Source organism: Channa argus, chromosome 20 (genome assembly GCF_033026475.1).
Source record: "Channa argus isolate prfri chromosome 20, Channa argus male v1.0, whole genome shotgun sequence".
In the NCBI taxonomy this organism is placed as follows: domain Eukaryota; kingdom Metazoa; phylum Chordata; class Actinopteri; order Anabantiformes; family Channidae; genus Channa; species Channa argus.
The window spans coordinates 12304507-12320918 of record NC_090216.1 but is presented as its reverse complement, the minus strand read 5'-3'; the positions used below and the strand labels follow the sequence as shown (position 1 = coordinate 12320918).

The 16412-nt window shown below is 39.5% G+C and overlaps 1 protein-coding gene across 1 annotated transcript; it reads right to left on the bottom strand.

Moving 5' to 3' along the window:
- Positions 1–1972: 1972 nt before the first annotated feature.
- si:ch211-183d21.1 (uncharacterized) lies at positions 1973–14452 on the bottom strand. The gene is made up of 12 exons (XM_067488547.1): positions 14218–14452; positions 12488–13346; positions 12143–12323; positions 11060–11199; positions 8389–8954; positions 7933–8206; positions 7586–7781; positions 6216–6400; positions 5869–5964; positions 5423–5587; positions 3728–3821; positions 1973–3341 (listed from the first exon to the last, which is right to left on the bottom strand). The coding sequence occupies exons 2-12, from the start codon at positions 13308–13310 to the stop codon at positions 3278–3280; spliced, it is 2784 nt and encodes a 927-aa protein (XP_067344648.1). The 5' UTR covers positions 13311–13346; positions 14218–14452; the 3' UTR covers positions 1973–3277.
- Positions 14453–16412: the final 1960 nt, after the last annotated feature.

Genomic DNA, 16412 nt, shown 5'->3' with positions numbered 1-16412 from the left:
CCTCCTTCCTGTCTATCTAATCTGTCTTCCTGTGTTGTGGTTAGGAGGTCGAACAGTGAAAAGAAAAAAAAAAAATACTTTGCACTTGTGCATATAGCGTGACATGGCCCAAGGTCTAAAATTTAAACCACACATAAACATTTTAAGGTAACTACTGAACTAAACATTTGGTGATGAACCAGAGATGAAAGCTGACAAAAGATATTATTGATTTCTAAAGGAAAGTGGAAAAAGCTTCAGGCTGCAATGACGTAGTACTACTGTAGACAGGTACTAGTGTAAATAAACAAACCAAGTGTTTCTGGTAGGAAAACTATAAAGAACAAAGATGGGGAGCCCTGAGCCCTGAGTGGCACCAAGCACTACTTCATCATGAGAACATCACAATTTAATTCATAGATTTTATATTATTACAGAAAAGGCAGGATTTTGTTAACTGGTTAATTAATTTTTGATTTTTTGAAGTTTCTGCTGGACTGCAAGTTCCCAAGAGCACAGTGCAGGACAAGCACAAGCACAACTCTTGGAAACACAACTCTTCCAAGACCTGATTGCCCGGCAAATCTGAGCACTTGGGGAGAAGGGCTTAGTAAGACAGGTGACCAAGAACTCGACGGTCACTTTGACTGAGCTCCAGAGATTCTGTGGACGCAGAGTAGCTAGACAGTAGACTCTCCTCAGTGCAAAATACATGAAAGCCCACATGGAGTTTACAAAAAGCACCTGAAGAACTCGTTATCTGGTCTGATGAAATAATGAACTTTTTGGCCTCCATTCTAAAGTGTATGTCTGTAAGAAAACCAGGGATCGCTCATCATCTCAGAAGCACAGACTGAAAATCTGAACTTGAGAGAATTTGCAAATAACAAGAAAATCCTGCAATCCAGGTGTGCAAAGCCAAAGAGACTTGAGGCTGCAATTTTTGCAAAAGGTGCTTCAACAAAGTACTGAGCAAAAGGTCTGAATACTTATGTACATGTGATATTCCAGTTTTTTATTTTTATTAAATGTGCAGAAATGTATAAAATTCTGTTTTAATGTTTGCATTATGGGTAGTAGTAATAGATATACTTTTATTACATTTTTTTGTTAAGTCAAATTTCAAACTTTTAAATGTTATTACAGCGTTGTGTTTCTAATTTGGTATCTGAAAATACAACATCAAACAGATCAGTAACAGAAAAAGTCACACAACAGACAAAATAACAACTGTGGAACTTAAGTGCACATCTGTGGAAGTGTTTTATTTCAAACCTGCTGGATGACAACAAGCTTTTAAATTACAGCGTGGGCAAGTTTTATTTCCAGTGTTTCTTGTAACATGTTTGTCAGTGTAGACATATTCTGAGTTCATCCATTTACATTTTTTCATTTTATATATGCATTATGGGGTACTGTGTTTAAAAACAGAGAGAGAGACAGAGAGAGACAGAGACACAGAGAGAAAGAGAGAGAGAGAGAGACGCACAGAAAAGGACAGAGAGTAAAAGTGAGAGAGAGAGAGAGAGAGAGAGAGACAGATAGAGACAGAGACAGAGAGAGAGAGACAGAAAGGGACAGAGAGAGAGAGAGACAGAGAGTGAAAGTGAGAGAGAGAGAGAGAGAGAGAGAGAGACAGACAGAAAAAGACAGAGACAGAGACAGAAAGAGAGAGAGAGAGAGAGAGAGATGAATGTGATTGTTGAGCAATTTCTCATGTTAAATGTTTGTCAGCTTGTGGTCATTTGCATTTGCATGTCAATATATTATTTGGGGTAGAATCTTGAGCTGCAACTACCTCTTCCTGCTTTTGTTTAAAAATGTACTAAATGTCATGTACTGTTTTACACAAAACCTAAAATTAAAAACATGTACAATAAAAGGCCTTAGTTTACAATTTTCTAGTTTTACGTATAGTTTTTCATGTTTACAAAAATTGGTGAACTTACATGAAAACAGCAGTGTTGCTTATAAAATGCTTGCAAAATAAATCTGATCGAGAAATGGCATTGTTGAAAAAAGACAACTGAGAAAATAGTACTTAGGGCAGAAATCTCTCCATGCAGACAAGCAAAAATTTTACACCTCAGCAGATGGGTAAGACACAATATACAGCAAGCAGCACACTGACATTATCAAAAATATAGCATATGTTCATTTCATGGCACTTGGACTCTTTTCTTGGACACAATTTTAAAATTATTTTGATTAAACCTTGATTTTTAGAATCCATTAAAATCTGGAATACAACTACACCTATCACAAAGTTATGAATTTTCTACAATAATTTAACATTTCCAATTGGCGATATATGTTACCCCCCTCCCAAAGAATACTAATACATATCTATAGTATTTACATTTATAGCTGCGGCAGAGATGGCTGTTTCCCTCTAATAAATGAGGAATTAGCTGACCAAATAACAAACAGGTCAAATGAACAGTAAGACAGACAAGTAAAAATTGCAAAACAGCCAAGCAATTTCAACTCTAAAAAAATACTCTTCATTTAAGAAATAACTCCAACATTGAGCTCTTGGATATTTTTGTATCAATTCTCCATCAAGAAAATGTAAACAATTCACTTTAAGAAAGCACACACACAAGTGGTTACAGACGCTCATCGCAGGTTATAAAGACTTTCACATTTAAAAGACAATGAAGCCTTTTGACGACTACAGTCCTATGTTTACAGCATGTGGCATGGAAATAAAGCAGGAAATCAACCCAGATTGAAGGATAAATGTGAGCTTAACAAATATTATCTTGGTTATAAAGCCTCTTGTTAAAACACCATTTTACCAGGTAAAAATATGATGAGCTTCCTGCATAAATCAAGATGTTTTTATAGGTGTCTTCCACAGTAACATAAACAAGTCAACAAAAATGACCATTTAGGACTCAAGTATTAAAAAAATCCTCCCTTTTGTCTTCCTTTTCCTTTTAAAGTAGTAGCCAGCACTGCTCAGAGGCAAAGGTTGTACACTAAAAATTCGATTATGTTATGTTATAAAATTCAACTCATGAGTTGCCTGATTTGACAAGTGTCACAGGTGTGATCACACCACACACACTTGATAAGACCACACTGTTACCAAACAACTACGAGTCATTTTCATCAGTGATCTCCCGAAGACATGGGGAAGGGCACTTGTGGTGGCATTTTATTTCAAAACAAACCCACAATCAGTTGTGCACAGGTAAAATTAACCTCTGATTACCCTCATCTTGTGCTCCCTCTACTGAAGTCCTCCCATGCAAACCAGCGCTTCCCGATGCACAGTGATTCAAAGCCTGGATTAAAGATCAGAGAGACCCTCCCCGTGTTCACTCAGCTCCATGGTGTAATAGTCCAGAGGACGCCTGAGAATAGAGACAACAACTTTAACAATCTCACAATTTGACACTTTCCAGTCAGTCGTATTCAAACAAAGTAATGTACTGACAGTTTGCCAAAATAACTGTGATGTGTGATGTGACACCTTTTTTAGGTTTTACTAGAGGTGTGAACGTCAAGAAGAAAAAAAAACATCCCAGTGGGTTGTTGTTAGAACTAAGTACCTAGAACTGTTTGGTCAGAAAATGTCTAAGGTGAAATGTCATATGTAAAAGATTAATATTGTGAAAGATTAAGAAAGAATACAGAAATGTAATTCTGTTGTCATGGTGGAAAGAGGTACTTAAAATTATCTGTGATCAGTGTGCACTTATAAAGAGAACAGTGTAAACACTGTAAAAAGAGTTCTCACCTCCTCCTGTAGAAATATGTGAACACAGCAGCTCCTAGTCCCAGCAGTAGAAGCGCGGCCACTATCAGGCCAATCTGTAACCCCAGGGTCGAGGCTAGGAAAGAGTTTAAACACGACGACACAGCCATTAAAACAACTGGATGGTCCGTATACATAAAGCTAGTGGTTTTTGAACAAGAGACCCCGATAAACCATGACACAAAGCAGAGTCCACACAGTATAGGATTTGGGTGAGCTGTAAGACATGAACCAGACTCTGAGCTTATAGATCTATAGTCCTTAAGCTGCAGAGCTATATCTCTGGCTTATAGCAGCAAAGGTTTCCCTTTGCCTGTTGGGGTGAGGGCACATTCAACCAGGGCTGTGGCAACGTCATGGGCGTTATTTAAAGGGTTAACTGTGGGTGATAGGTGTACAGCAGCTAGTTGGTCTTCTCCGCACACTTTTGTCCGATTCTACGGTCTGGATGTAACAGCACCTACAGCGGGTTATTCTGTTCTTTCTGCTGGGTCTTTGATGCACTAGTTTGGCTACTGGGGATATTGTCCCTGGGTTTGAGAGCTGCTCGGTGGGGCTTGAATATATATCCCATACTTGGGATGTACCGAGTGAATCGACTGAAAGGGAACGAATGGTTATGTTTATAACCTCTGTTCCACAGATCCAGATCACTGCACCTTTCCCCACCACTGTTTCATGTCCACTTGTCACTCATCGCATCCATTCACTCTAACTGAGGCACAGCACCATCTAGTGAGTCAGAGGGCCTGCTATATCTCGATCCTGCTTTTGCAAACTATCTTCCTTTTAATAAAACTTCTTAAAACTGAGCTGTTGTGTTTGGCGCATTATTGGGTCCAAACTTAAAAACCAATCCCTTACATATGAAGCCTATATAACTCCTATTATGTTATACTATAAAAGCTAATACTCTGACATGTAATATTAACAGCTCAAAGTGCTTTCACAATCATACTGTGACCTTCTATGTGTTCATTCTCTGCATTCATTTCGAACGTGTCTAGAGTGATGGTTAGTTGGTAATAGAAAAAGAGCAGATGTAATGTGAACCACAAAGCTATTTCTGTATGAAAGGTGCTGCAGAATGCAGTTTGCCTTTTGTATCTATTCATAAAATCGAAGTCATTCTAAACTGTGTCCTTTGTGCTTTCAGACCAGGCTAAACAGTGAGGATGTACCTACCTAAGAATAGAATAGAGAATATACCTTTTATAAATACAGTATGCTGGCTGCACACTGCACTTTGGATGAGCTCATAATTATCTTAACAATCCTAATGTCCCCCTCTGCCTCAACGTCGGATCTAGCAGATGTTACCACAATCAATAGCTAATCATTTTTTTCAAAAAGGACAATATGTCTAGACAGATTTAGATATACATGAAATGTAGATGATATGAGATACAAGATAATTTCAACATATTTGACAGAGCACTGAGGGTTGATCACTTCAAAGCTCAGGTTTATTTAGTGTCACTTAAGACCCAGGAGACCATATTAAAGACATTGAACAAGGTGGATTTTCACAGCAGTCTACAGGCTGATTAACAGATTATCTATTTTATTAGCAGTGAATTTGCTGGGGCATCTACCACCATAGGCATAAGTCTGCTACTGGTTGTGTTTGCTTTGTTGTAGTAGGTATCTGGTATTATGTGCTATGAAGGTGCTTACCTGTGCTTGTGTAACGGCCCATGGTTGGAGAAGAACAGACATCTCCCTGTGCAGATGAAGGATTCATGTGTGATGTCTGGATGATCAGGGCCTTCTGATGGTCTGACAGCGCCTGGATGTTCCCCCACACTCGCAGCCACCCAGACACGCAGGTAAAGTTGGCTCCTTCAACATGAACAGTGTTTGATTACCTCCACAGGACAGTGTTCGACACATGCCATATTGTGTTTCCTCATCTCTACTATACTAAAACTCCACATCAACACAGACTTACACCACTGTGTTGATTGTCAGGACTCATGTTCTCCCAAAGATGTCAGTGGTCTGTAATATTTAGTTGTAATATCTAGTTTTCCAAAGCTCAGCTATGAAGCAGTCAATTCTTGTATTTATATAAATTACAACAGTGTGGCCATTTAAATTTATAATCAATGACTGTGTCTAACCTTGGAGATACAAGGCCGAGATGCCGCAGTGACACCTCTGTTCCAGGTAGTTGGCCACCTCAGCAACCCTCTTCCCCTGTATCAGAGCACTGCAGTCTGTGAAAAACACAAAACTTTTACGCTTTCATTTGGAAAACAATTCTGATGTTTTTACAAAAACATTGCAACAAAGTTCTCCATTAAATCTGGCATAAAGGTTGTACTATCTCTACATTGCTGTAACTTTACTTCTAAAAAAAAAAAAAAAAAAACAACCAAAATCAGAAATTTGTTCTACACAGTGTTGTTAAATAACAGAGACATATTTTAAATCAAATTAAAATTGTGGTTGCAATTTGTGTCTTCACCTCCTGACTGCTCCTGCCAGTCACTGGACAGGGGTCCGAGGCAAAGGTCAATGTCACTTGAGAAAGCAGAGCTTGGACAGAGGTTTGTGTTGTCAGGTGTGGGAGATGAGGTTGTCCAGGAGGAGGGGCTCCTCGCATCGCAGCATGAACACCGGCTGAGTGAGACAGGGCCATCTTCCACCGACCTGCAAATATATACAACAATAAATGTATGAATATACAAATATGCTATACTGTACATGGAGCAGTAATAAGGAAAACAAAAGTTAAGGATGCCTACAACTGCATAAAGTAAACAGAAAGCTGAATGCATACACCTGGCAAAACTGTATTTTGTAGTACTGTAATGTTCTTTAAATTAAATTACTGAATTAACTACTAGCATGTTTACACTAAAGAGGCAAGTTGTTTTATAAATCAGTCACAGGTGCTTGCGTGGGTTTCCTCCCTCCCACACTCATTATTCGCTCATTAGGTTAATTAGTGACTCATTATTGTCTGTGGGTGTGAGAGTGAATGGTTGTCTGTCTGTGTATGTCTCCCTCTGTAGGCACTGAGATAGACTGGTGACCTCTCCAGGGTGAACCCGGCAACATTAAACAGGATAAGTGATTAGAAATAAAGGGTCAATGGATGTTTCACTGAAACACCTAGAAAAACTGAATCCGATTTGACAAAAAATACAAAATAGAAAAGCCTACTATTTGTATGATAAAGATTTGAAATTCTTGACCATTATGGCATCAAAATGACTAAAAAATGACAAATAAATAACTATGTTACTGTCTATTGGCCAAGCTTTCTTTTGTTCTCCTGAGCTGCACAAAATTAGAATGCTGCTTGAACAAGTCACGCAGATCTAGCCGCTGACAGAAATTCAGGGTTTTCCCCAGGATATGGATCAGCAGAAGTGGTAACACATCCTCATATGTGGTATTACTGTATGAATATCATGCTTTTCTGCTTTTTTCCGCCGTGAGTTTTTTATGGATATATTTAGCTGTATGTTATTATGATGTTATTGAAAGCAAACCAACTATGCGTGACTTGTAAAAATCCTTTGAATCACAGTCACAGAAGGCGCAGAGGTGTAAATAATAAAATTTTGATTTGTTTTGACCCAGTACTTCCAAATTAAACCACCATGGTAAGCGCTGCAGTTTAGGTTGCCGTGGCAACTTCCCGCTCATAAAAGTGAACCAGCTGCGATCAAGAGGCCAAGCAAAAGCCAAAGTTGTTTAACCAAGCTCTTGGTCTTTACATGTATATTTTAATTGTCAGATTATATTCTTAATTAGGTCTGTGACTTATCATTAGTGTAAATGTTTAAAAAGGTGAAAGTGATGCAGTGGTGTCCACTCTGTGTTTACCTCAGAGCTGGAATGACTTGTCTCCCTCTGGTGGTGGACAAAAAAGACAACAGCTGCCGATTTTCACTAAACACAAGAACATCTCTGAGGCTGGAGTTAGTCAGCGCTGTGCCAGCTCTGCAGACACTAAACAGGTCATAACAAAGGACCACAGCTCCACGAACCGGTACTGTGGAGCCGTCGGGGAAAGTCTGATCTATGCAGGTGAGAGAAGAGGTGAAGGAGTGAGGTGAAAGATGGTGGGAACGATTCAAGATAATGATGGAGAGATATAGAAAAACTTTTGTTTGATTCTACTAGTTGTACATCTATAAAGGATCTTAAAAAAGGTGTTCCACTGCCCTCACCTGGACTAGTGACATTTCCAACAGTGTAAAATCCATCCTGGTCAATAGATCCAGTCAAAGGCAGGGCTATGACAGTCCCACTGCGCTCTTGATCAAACACAGTGAGCACCAAGCCCTCCAGGTTTGTCATGGGGGGACCATGCAGCTCCACAAAGGCCCTCTGCTGGCTGTGATTTGTCCAGTGGCCACTAGCAACTTCATTGAGGACCACACCCTCTGGGGCTGGAGGTGGGCGGGGGCAGCTGTTCTCCCTTAGCGGAGTAGGTGGAGCCACCTATAAGTGGCAAATCATACTTGGAATGAGACACTAAGTAATTTAGACAATAAACACAAAATGATTTAATGAGCATTCATCTCATTTTCGACAATAATGTGTTTCTGCTAATATGTCAGGAGCATGTATTAGCGCCTGAACTAAAACACACTGTTTAACCGTAGCATACTCTTACTACTTACTGAAAAAGCCGACAGGTCAGCAGGGTATAGGCCTCTGCAGCGACTGAGGGCCTCATCACCAGGCAGAACCTCTGGATCTTCCAACAGAGGCAGCTGTCCTGGGGTCAGAGCTTTACTCAGTTCCTGTGCCTCCTTATCGGATCCTCTCTGCCGATACACAACAGCATCGAGCAGACCCTTGGTGGGGATTCCCCTTTGTGCCGCTGAAGGTGGGCCAGAAGCGCTGCGGTAGAGGGCCACAGCGTCTGGTCCATTCTGGATGGTATTGGGAGGCAGGCGAAGTGATGGAGCTGGCACCAACCTGTCACTGCCCAGCAAAAAGTAACCCTTAGAGGTGGTAAAGTGTCCACTCAGGCTGATCTCTCTGTAGGGCTTGTTGTTGTGTGCACTGAACAGCAGAATCCAGATGCCCTGCAGAGAGACTCGGCGACCTGATGGGTGCCACAGCTCGATGTACTCGCCGTCTTCAGCCGCACCAGGTGTATCAGTATTGAGCTCATTGATCAGAAAGTCACTATTCCCCCACGGTGGAAGGTGAGGGGGTGTGTCTGTACCACCTGGATTCACTAGCATGAGAAGGAATTTATTAGTTGACAAGGCTGATCCACCCATGTATTAAATATAAAAACAGAGACAGCACATGGTTTAACTCAACATTCAATATGGAAAAAAGAAGTGATTTTACAAGAATTTATGGGTCAATATTTTCTTTGTCTATACAGAGATTTTCTAGAGTGGAGATCTAGTAGTGACCTCATGGTGATGACAGGACTAGTCCTGTGTAACCATCCATTTATTCATCCTTTGTAGCTCATCTTGTTAGTGGGCGGCTATAGCTCAGTTGGTAAAGGCAGTTGCTTACACAGGGTGAGTGGTTCGATCCCCAGCCCTGGCTATATGTCGAAGTGTCCCTGGGCAAGACACTGAACCCCTAACAGCCCATCCCCCCTCCCCAGCGATGCAGTGCCGGTCCAAGCCCGGTAGAAATTGGGGAGGGTTGCGTCAGGAAGGGCATCCAGTGTAAAAACTGTGCCAAATCAACATGCGGACAATGATCCGCTGTGGCGACCCTGAACTCACGGGATAAGCCGAAAGGAGAGTAGTAGTAGTAGCTCATCTTGTTAAGGGTCAAAAGGGAGTGTTGGGATGCCAACAGACCGCCAGATTAATCTAACCACAACTGAAATTCTTTGTAACTGGGCTGCTTACTGTAAGAGTATGCAAACATGCTCAGTGAGGTATCGTCAGTTTTCTGTTACCAGTTGATAAGTAACATCCAATCATACTGAACGAGGCAGCTTTTTATTTTTTACCCTTATAACTGCAACCACCTCTCCCACTGTCCCTTACATTACTGCAGGACTGGTATTGATTGCTGAGGATTGTTAGAGAGCTTTGCTGAAAAATCTAGCTGCATACTTTATAATTGCACACCTGCAGTAAATACAATAAAAAAGTAAATATCCTGACTTGTCTGTGCTGCTGATTTAAGTGGAACAAAGAGCTGTTTGTTTTTGGCTGTATCTTCTAGATGTAACCCAGGGCTGACATCTCACATTTAATCCTTAATTGTGATAAATAAATATCAGAATCAGAAATAATTCAGCAAGTCAAAATAAAAAATCTGAGTTAGAGACTATGCTTAAATGCCCATGTTCTATATTTGGGTCTTCTTGCAAATAATCCAAAAAATTTACCATTTAAAGCAATATTTTAAAGAAAAACCTAAGTTGCTTAACTATTAAGATTTTTTCCAGCAATGAAGCTTTGTTTCCCACTTCCTTACCTAACAATGATCTCTAACATTGCTAAGGTCAACATACTGTCTGTGGATGTTTGACAATTGTATGTTATATCTGTTTTTCTCATAGCCTCCCAATGATTCATCCAAGATGAATCATCCAAGATGAATCATTGGGAAACCCTGAAAAAAACCCTGAAAAAATTACTTTAAATGTTTCCAGGTTTGCATGCATATATATGCGGCTCTGTCTGCCACCTGTGCAACTATTCAAAAATGATCATCAGTTTTGGGTTGCAATGTTCCAAAATCATGACAATTCAATTTACTTTTTGTAAGGTGAGCACTTTAAAATTATTTTTTTAACAAATATGAAATAGACTCCAAGATTTATCCTCATTTAAAGAGGTGCGTTGGAAGTCTCCTATGAAATATACTCACTGAACAGCATTAACAGAAGTGCAGACATCTAATAGCATCTGAGGGCGACTCACCCTTCTAACTAATCAGAGAAGAGCAACAATTTCTGCTTAATAACTTTTTTAAATTTTAATTATATTTTGTTATATATGATTGCACAAAGGGCTGTTCAGAGTGTGGTGGAGTGAGGGAAACTGTATCACAGCAGGGAAAGGGAGAGTTGGCAGAGAGGAGAGATATGTCATTAGTTTAGGGATTTGCACTTTTTTTTTAATCACAAACTAAAATATTTGAATTATGCAATGAATATGAGCAGTAATTATTCAAATATGCTGATTATTCCAAATTGCAACTAGTATTTGTTGCTGTGAAATATATCAGTAACAATTAAGTGGGCAAAGATGTGAGACTGAAATCTTATTTTTAATTTCTTCAGTGTTGACTAAAGGCTGAATCAGAAAAATTTATCTTTTTAAATTTATCAATTATAAAACAGACTTTTACACTCACCAATACTGTGAGGGCAGTTCTTTGGCCAGGGGCACTGGTTGGGCTGTTCAGGGGTTTGCGGGGCCTCCCAGAAAACACCAGGATCTCTGGCCCAGGTGGCCACACCACAGCGACTGAGGTAGAAGCCTCCCTCTCTCAAGCTGATAAAACAGTGATAAAGAAATACATATTACAAACTGAGCCATATATCATTTATATATCACAGTTGGTTGATCAGAAAATGCAAAGTTTGTTTACATCAGTTGATGCAAACTTGGATTTTTGCATATAGGATGTTGCTTGAAAGTTTGTGAATCCTTTAAGACTAAATATAAATTAGTGTATATTAAGTGTACCCATTAAAAAATGTTTAATAAAAGCTACAGGTACATTTTAGGCATTTTAGTTAGATTGGATTATTTTCCACAATAAAAAATAATGTCTAACATTTCCTCAAACAATAACAATGACAACTTTTGCCACAGACAAACATGTAAGCTATAACAACTGTAATGTTTTGCCAGATTTGTTTAGTTTGATATCCCTTATCTGATCCTGTTTTAAGTCATATTTATGCAGAAAGAGAAAACTTTCAAGCAGCACAGTGAAATGCATATAATCTTAAGTTGTTCTAACAGTATATTAAACTATAATCATTAAATGCTATTTCAATGTAAAATAGAGATCAGGAATGAACACATGGTATTACCCTAGGTGGTTTTTTAGCTTCTTGTCAGCAAAATTGTTATGTTATTCCTGACTCAGACTGCAGACTACAATGTCAATAAAAATGACTTGCAGTATCTGTCAGATTCCATCTTTTGCCACCACCAGCACTTTATTTTTATCAGGTTACCAATGAGAATTGGTAAAAAACAAAACTGTTATAAAAAATGAATCTACCACTGCTTCCATAATGACGACACACACCAAACAGAGAAAGAAATGCGTTTGCAAAGAGGAACAGTGGTCACAAGCAAACCTTTTTCACCCACCAAATGAAAAACGCCTAACTGCACATTTCACAACACAGAACTTTACTGAAACACTGAAAACACATCATACAGCAGGAATGGAAAACTCTTAACTTTCATAATTTCTTGCCTGTTGCTGAGTTGATGGGGCTGTCTGCCTGGGATGAGAGTCTCTGTAAGATTGGCACTTGGCTTGTTTCCAGGTCCGGCAAACACAAACGCATCTAAAGGCTGTATCTGGCTCAGTGGACTGCCCACGGGGAAGTCTGTGGCTCGACCACTGTAAATGGCCACTGCCCCAGACTCATCTCCTGAAATCATAAGAGGAACAAACATTTTACAATAAAACAAAAGTGTGAAGGAATTGAAAAAAGGAAAAAAACACACTAAATCTCACAATGACTTCCTCATGCAATGGACAGAATGAAACCAGAAAAGATTTGACTAAAGTTTAAGTGAGGATAAGCTGCATTACCTTTCATGTACTTTTTCTCTATAGTCATGGAGATTAACCCGTTCCTGGAGGTGTCCACATTCACGTCTACACTCACACTGACCCTGTCGGTTTTCCCATCCAGCACTACCAGCACCAGAGGACCTGCAGCTGAAGCCTCTGTTAGCTCCACAAACCCATCAACCTGCCCTCCTCCCAGCTTCAGCTCAGTAATCACTGGATTGGTTGCTGGGGAGGCGGGTGGGGTGCAGTTGTTTCGCTGACCTGGGGAGGGTGAGGACACCTGAAAGCCCCAGCGATCTTCAGACAGCAGGCACCTCTCAATTGACTCGTCCCCCTCAAGTGCAGTTTCATCCTCTACAAAGGCCGCTTCTCCAGGGGTCAGAATTTCAGCTAGAAACTCTGCGCCACCTGTACGGCGAGTCATGTACACAACTGCATCCACCAACCCAACAGCTGTGACGTTCATCTTCTCACTGTAGCGAGCAGCAGATGTGTGGTAGAGGACAACAGCGTCTGGGCCATTCTGGACTGTGTTAGGGGGCAGAAGGATGGCCGGTTTGGGCAGCATGTCCACTGAGCCCACCAGGAAGAACCCTCTGTCATCTGTGCTGTAGCCCTTCAGGTCCATCACCTTGTATGCTATGTTTCCATTTCCATTATAAAACACAAGAGTGTAGCCATCCAGAGAAGCCCGTTGTCCACTGGTGTGATAAAGTTCCACGAACTCTGTGGTGTCAAGTCTCGGATTGTCGGCATTGATCTCGCTGATGATGAGGCAAGGGTCACTACAGACCCCCACCACCAGGCAGAGACAGACCACACAGGCCAAACTCAGCACCATGATTGACAGATACTTACAGATACAGCAGGATAGTTTCTGCCAAAAAAAAGAACAAAAATCACCACCACTTCCATTTCTATAAAGCTTCTGCTATCAGCTGATTAAAATGCTGTTATTCCAGCTTCTGAAAAGTGCTTTGTCTGCTTGTTTTTTCTTTTCTCTTTATAAGATTTTTATCTTAATGTCCGTTGCTAAGTGTCAACTTTGGTCTGGCCACTGGCCACATCATGCTTGGCTCTTTTTTACACTTTAATGACATATGCTTCCTCCATTTCCTCCAAAAATAGAAATAGACCAAGAACATCAAGTAATTGCTAAATGTGAAGGGAGGGAGACTAATACGTATTGCAAATGAAAAGAACCACATATTGGAAATTGTGTTCACAACATTGGTCATAAAAGAGAAACCCCACATCATTATGAATGGGGCTTCTATGAAGAGTCTGTTTTTTTTTTTTTTTTGTTCATGGTGACACTGGGATCGCACGTCTTCTGCATGAGTCATAAAATGTTGCGAAACACAACTACTGGCAAGCAGATGGAAACTTTGCATGAAACGGTGAAACGTTTCACTTGGGAATAAATAGGATTAAATAGCCAGATAATCTGAAATAAATTACAACTGTATCATTTTTGGAATTGACTGGAAGGCATAATGCAAACTGCTAATCCGCTTTAATCCCCAAATCACTGAAAATTACGGTTTATGAAAAGTGAAGAAAAGCCCCCTACAGAAGATGAATGCCCCCTTTGGAGTTAAATTCTGCACTGAAACTATCTCCCATCTCACCACACTTATTCCAGTCACGGTCTGGCTGCTGTGCCTGCATCTTTCCGTCGAAAGAAATCGCCGTCAATCTGCTTTCTAGTAGTGCTGCACAAGGTCCTAAAAGGTGCCGCGACTTACCGTATTTTCTTGCTGCTCGTCGGCCAGGTGTCGCCTGTTGCACCGCGAACCTCCCGGCTGAATGTAAAATGGAGAGCCGTCGGAAATAAGGTTGGTAAAGTTTGTTTTCTGCCCTCCGCCGCTCCCTTCATTCACAAAGCAGCACTTTCTTCCCCCCGGACTGTGGGCGGTCAGACTGACTGAGGGGGATGATGCCTGCCAGGGAAGCGATTTCTCTCTCTCTCTCTCTCTCTCTCTCTCTCCCTCCCTCCCTCACTCTCTCTTTTTTTTCTTCCTACGGCCCCATTCAGACATCCCCAGCTAAAGGTAAAACATCACCAATGTAATGCTGGGAGAATGAAATGCGCTCTTTATAACGACTAGACAAATGTGTTTAAATTTGAAACCTGTGGGAATTTATATGTTTGTGGAAAAATAATAGGTCACTCTGTCCTTGAGCTCTTTCCAGCACTCTTTGTAGGATCTAAAGGGGGCCCCTGACCCCACTTTGGCAAACAAGGGTTCGGCAATAACACTTTAGTTCACTTTACACAAACTTTAGTTTCTAAAAGTGAATGGTGTTTTTTATTTTTTAAAATGCATTTCTTTTCTAACACATCCCCATGTTAAATAGTTATTTAATTTAACTGGTAAATTTGTTTCAAAGGAGCACCTTGTAAACTTTTAGGATCAGCAAGCGAAAATGGGTGAGGTTTACCTGAAATGGAGTTCCAGACTTTTAGAGGAAACACTCACAACTAAAGTTATAAAGTTTTTATCCACTTACATGATAAAACAAAAAAAGAAATAGAAATGAATAAAGTCAAATAGCTACACTAGAGTGACTATATAGCTTGGAGGCTGAACAGATCACTATTAGCTTCAGCAAACAGGCCATAATATGTGGATGTTACATCGAAAATGAACAGATTTTCGCATTATAAAAACATAACTTTAAGAAATTTAGTTTTTTCATTCTTAGAGCAAATGTCATTATAAAAACTTTCTATAAGAAACTATATTCTATAAAAAAGCCAAGATTCAACTAGTGCAAAAGGTCATTGTAGTGTAAACCCCTGTAAATCCTACAGGAGCTTAACTGCTGGAGAATATTAAAGTCAGTTATCACTTGGGCATGTTCAGTTCAGGTTCTGCAGCTTTTTAACTAGAAATATTAGTTGAATTTGTGTTTTCTTTTTCATTTTTATGGGCTTCTAACACATTTTTTGAAAGATGGTTAATTGTAGTTGCTTTATTGCAAAAATGGGAAACCTGCCTTTTCATCATATGATAAACTTCCTGATCACAGATTTTCCATAAGTTATGTTTTTATTACTGGTTCCACAGGAAACAGAGATGAAGCTATGAGCTATGAGTAAGAAGCTGTACGGAAGAGTCCCTGAAACTGTATTTGTCGTGGTCAATTTTACATTTAATGATTCCAGGGGAAGCTCAAAGGCAGTTTCACACTAGTCTAAGGATCAGCAAGACCGGCTATTACTTCACAGAAAAAGGTTTTCACAATACTACACCGCTTGTAGCATTTTATGCTTGTGTCATTGTGGATTCATACCACTGCACGCAAGAAGCATCAAATGCAGAAAAATGCATTCAATATATTTTATAAAGTTTGTGTAACATGTATTGATTTGTTTTCTTTGTCCATTCAGTTTATTTCAAGCCCAAATATTTAAATTCTAAATACATCTTATTATTTTTCAAACCCTGAACTTAAGGATTAAGTTGAAAGGATTAGGAAAAAAAAAAAAAAAAAAAAAAAAAAAATATATATATATATATATATATATATATATATATATATATATATATTTTAATTTATATAGATTTCAACAATCTGTATAATCTTTTAGGTAAAAATTTATTTGTTTTGTGATTTAAGCTCGCATAAAATATTACAGCTATCTTAGGGCTAAGGTGAGCTTAGCCTACTTGTTAGTTATATGAAATACAAAAATACCTCAACTAATTCTAAATGTTCCTGATCCTGTAGCTTATACAATAAGGAGGATGGATAATAAGAATGGAGGGGATGTTGCACAAGCATAATAATATAACACTGCCTCATATTTATATTTGCCTCTCACACTGATGCTCTAATACTGATCTCCACATAAGATTAGTCACTCGAACAAACTATTTAAGAAGTAAGAAGTGAGTGTGACCATTTAGAGGTGCAACATAAACTTGCAATATGT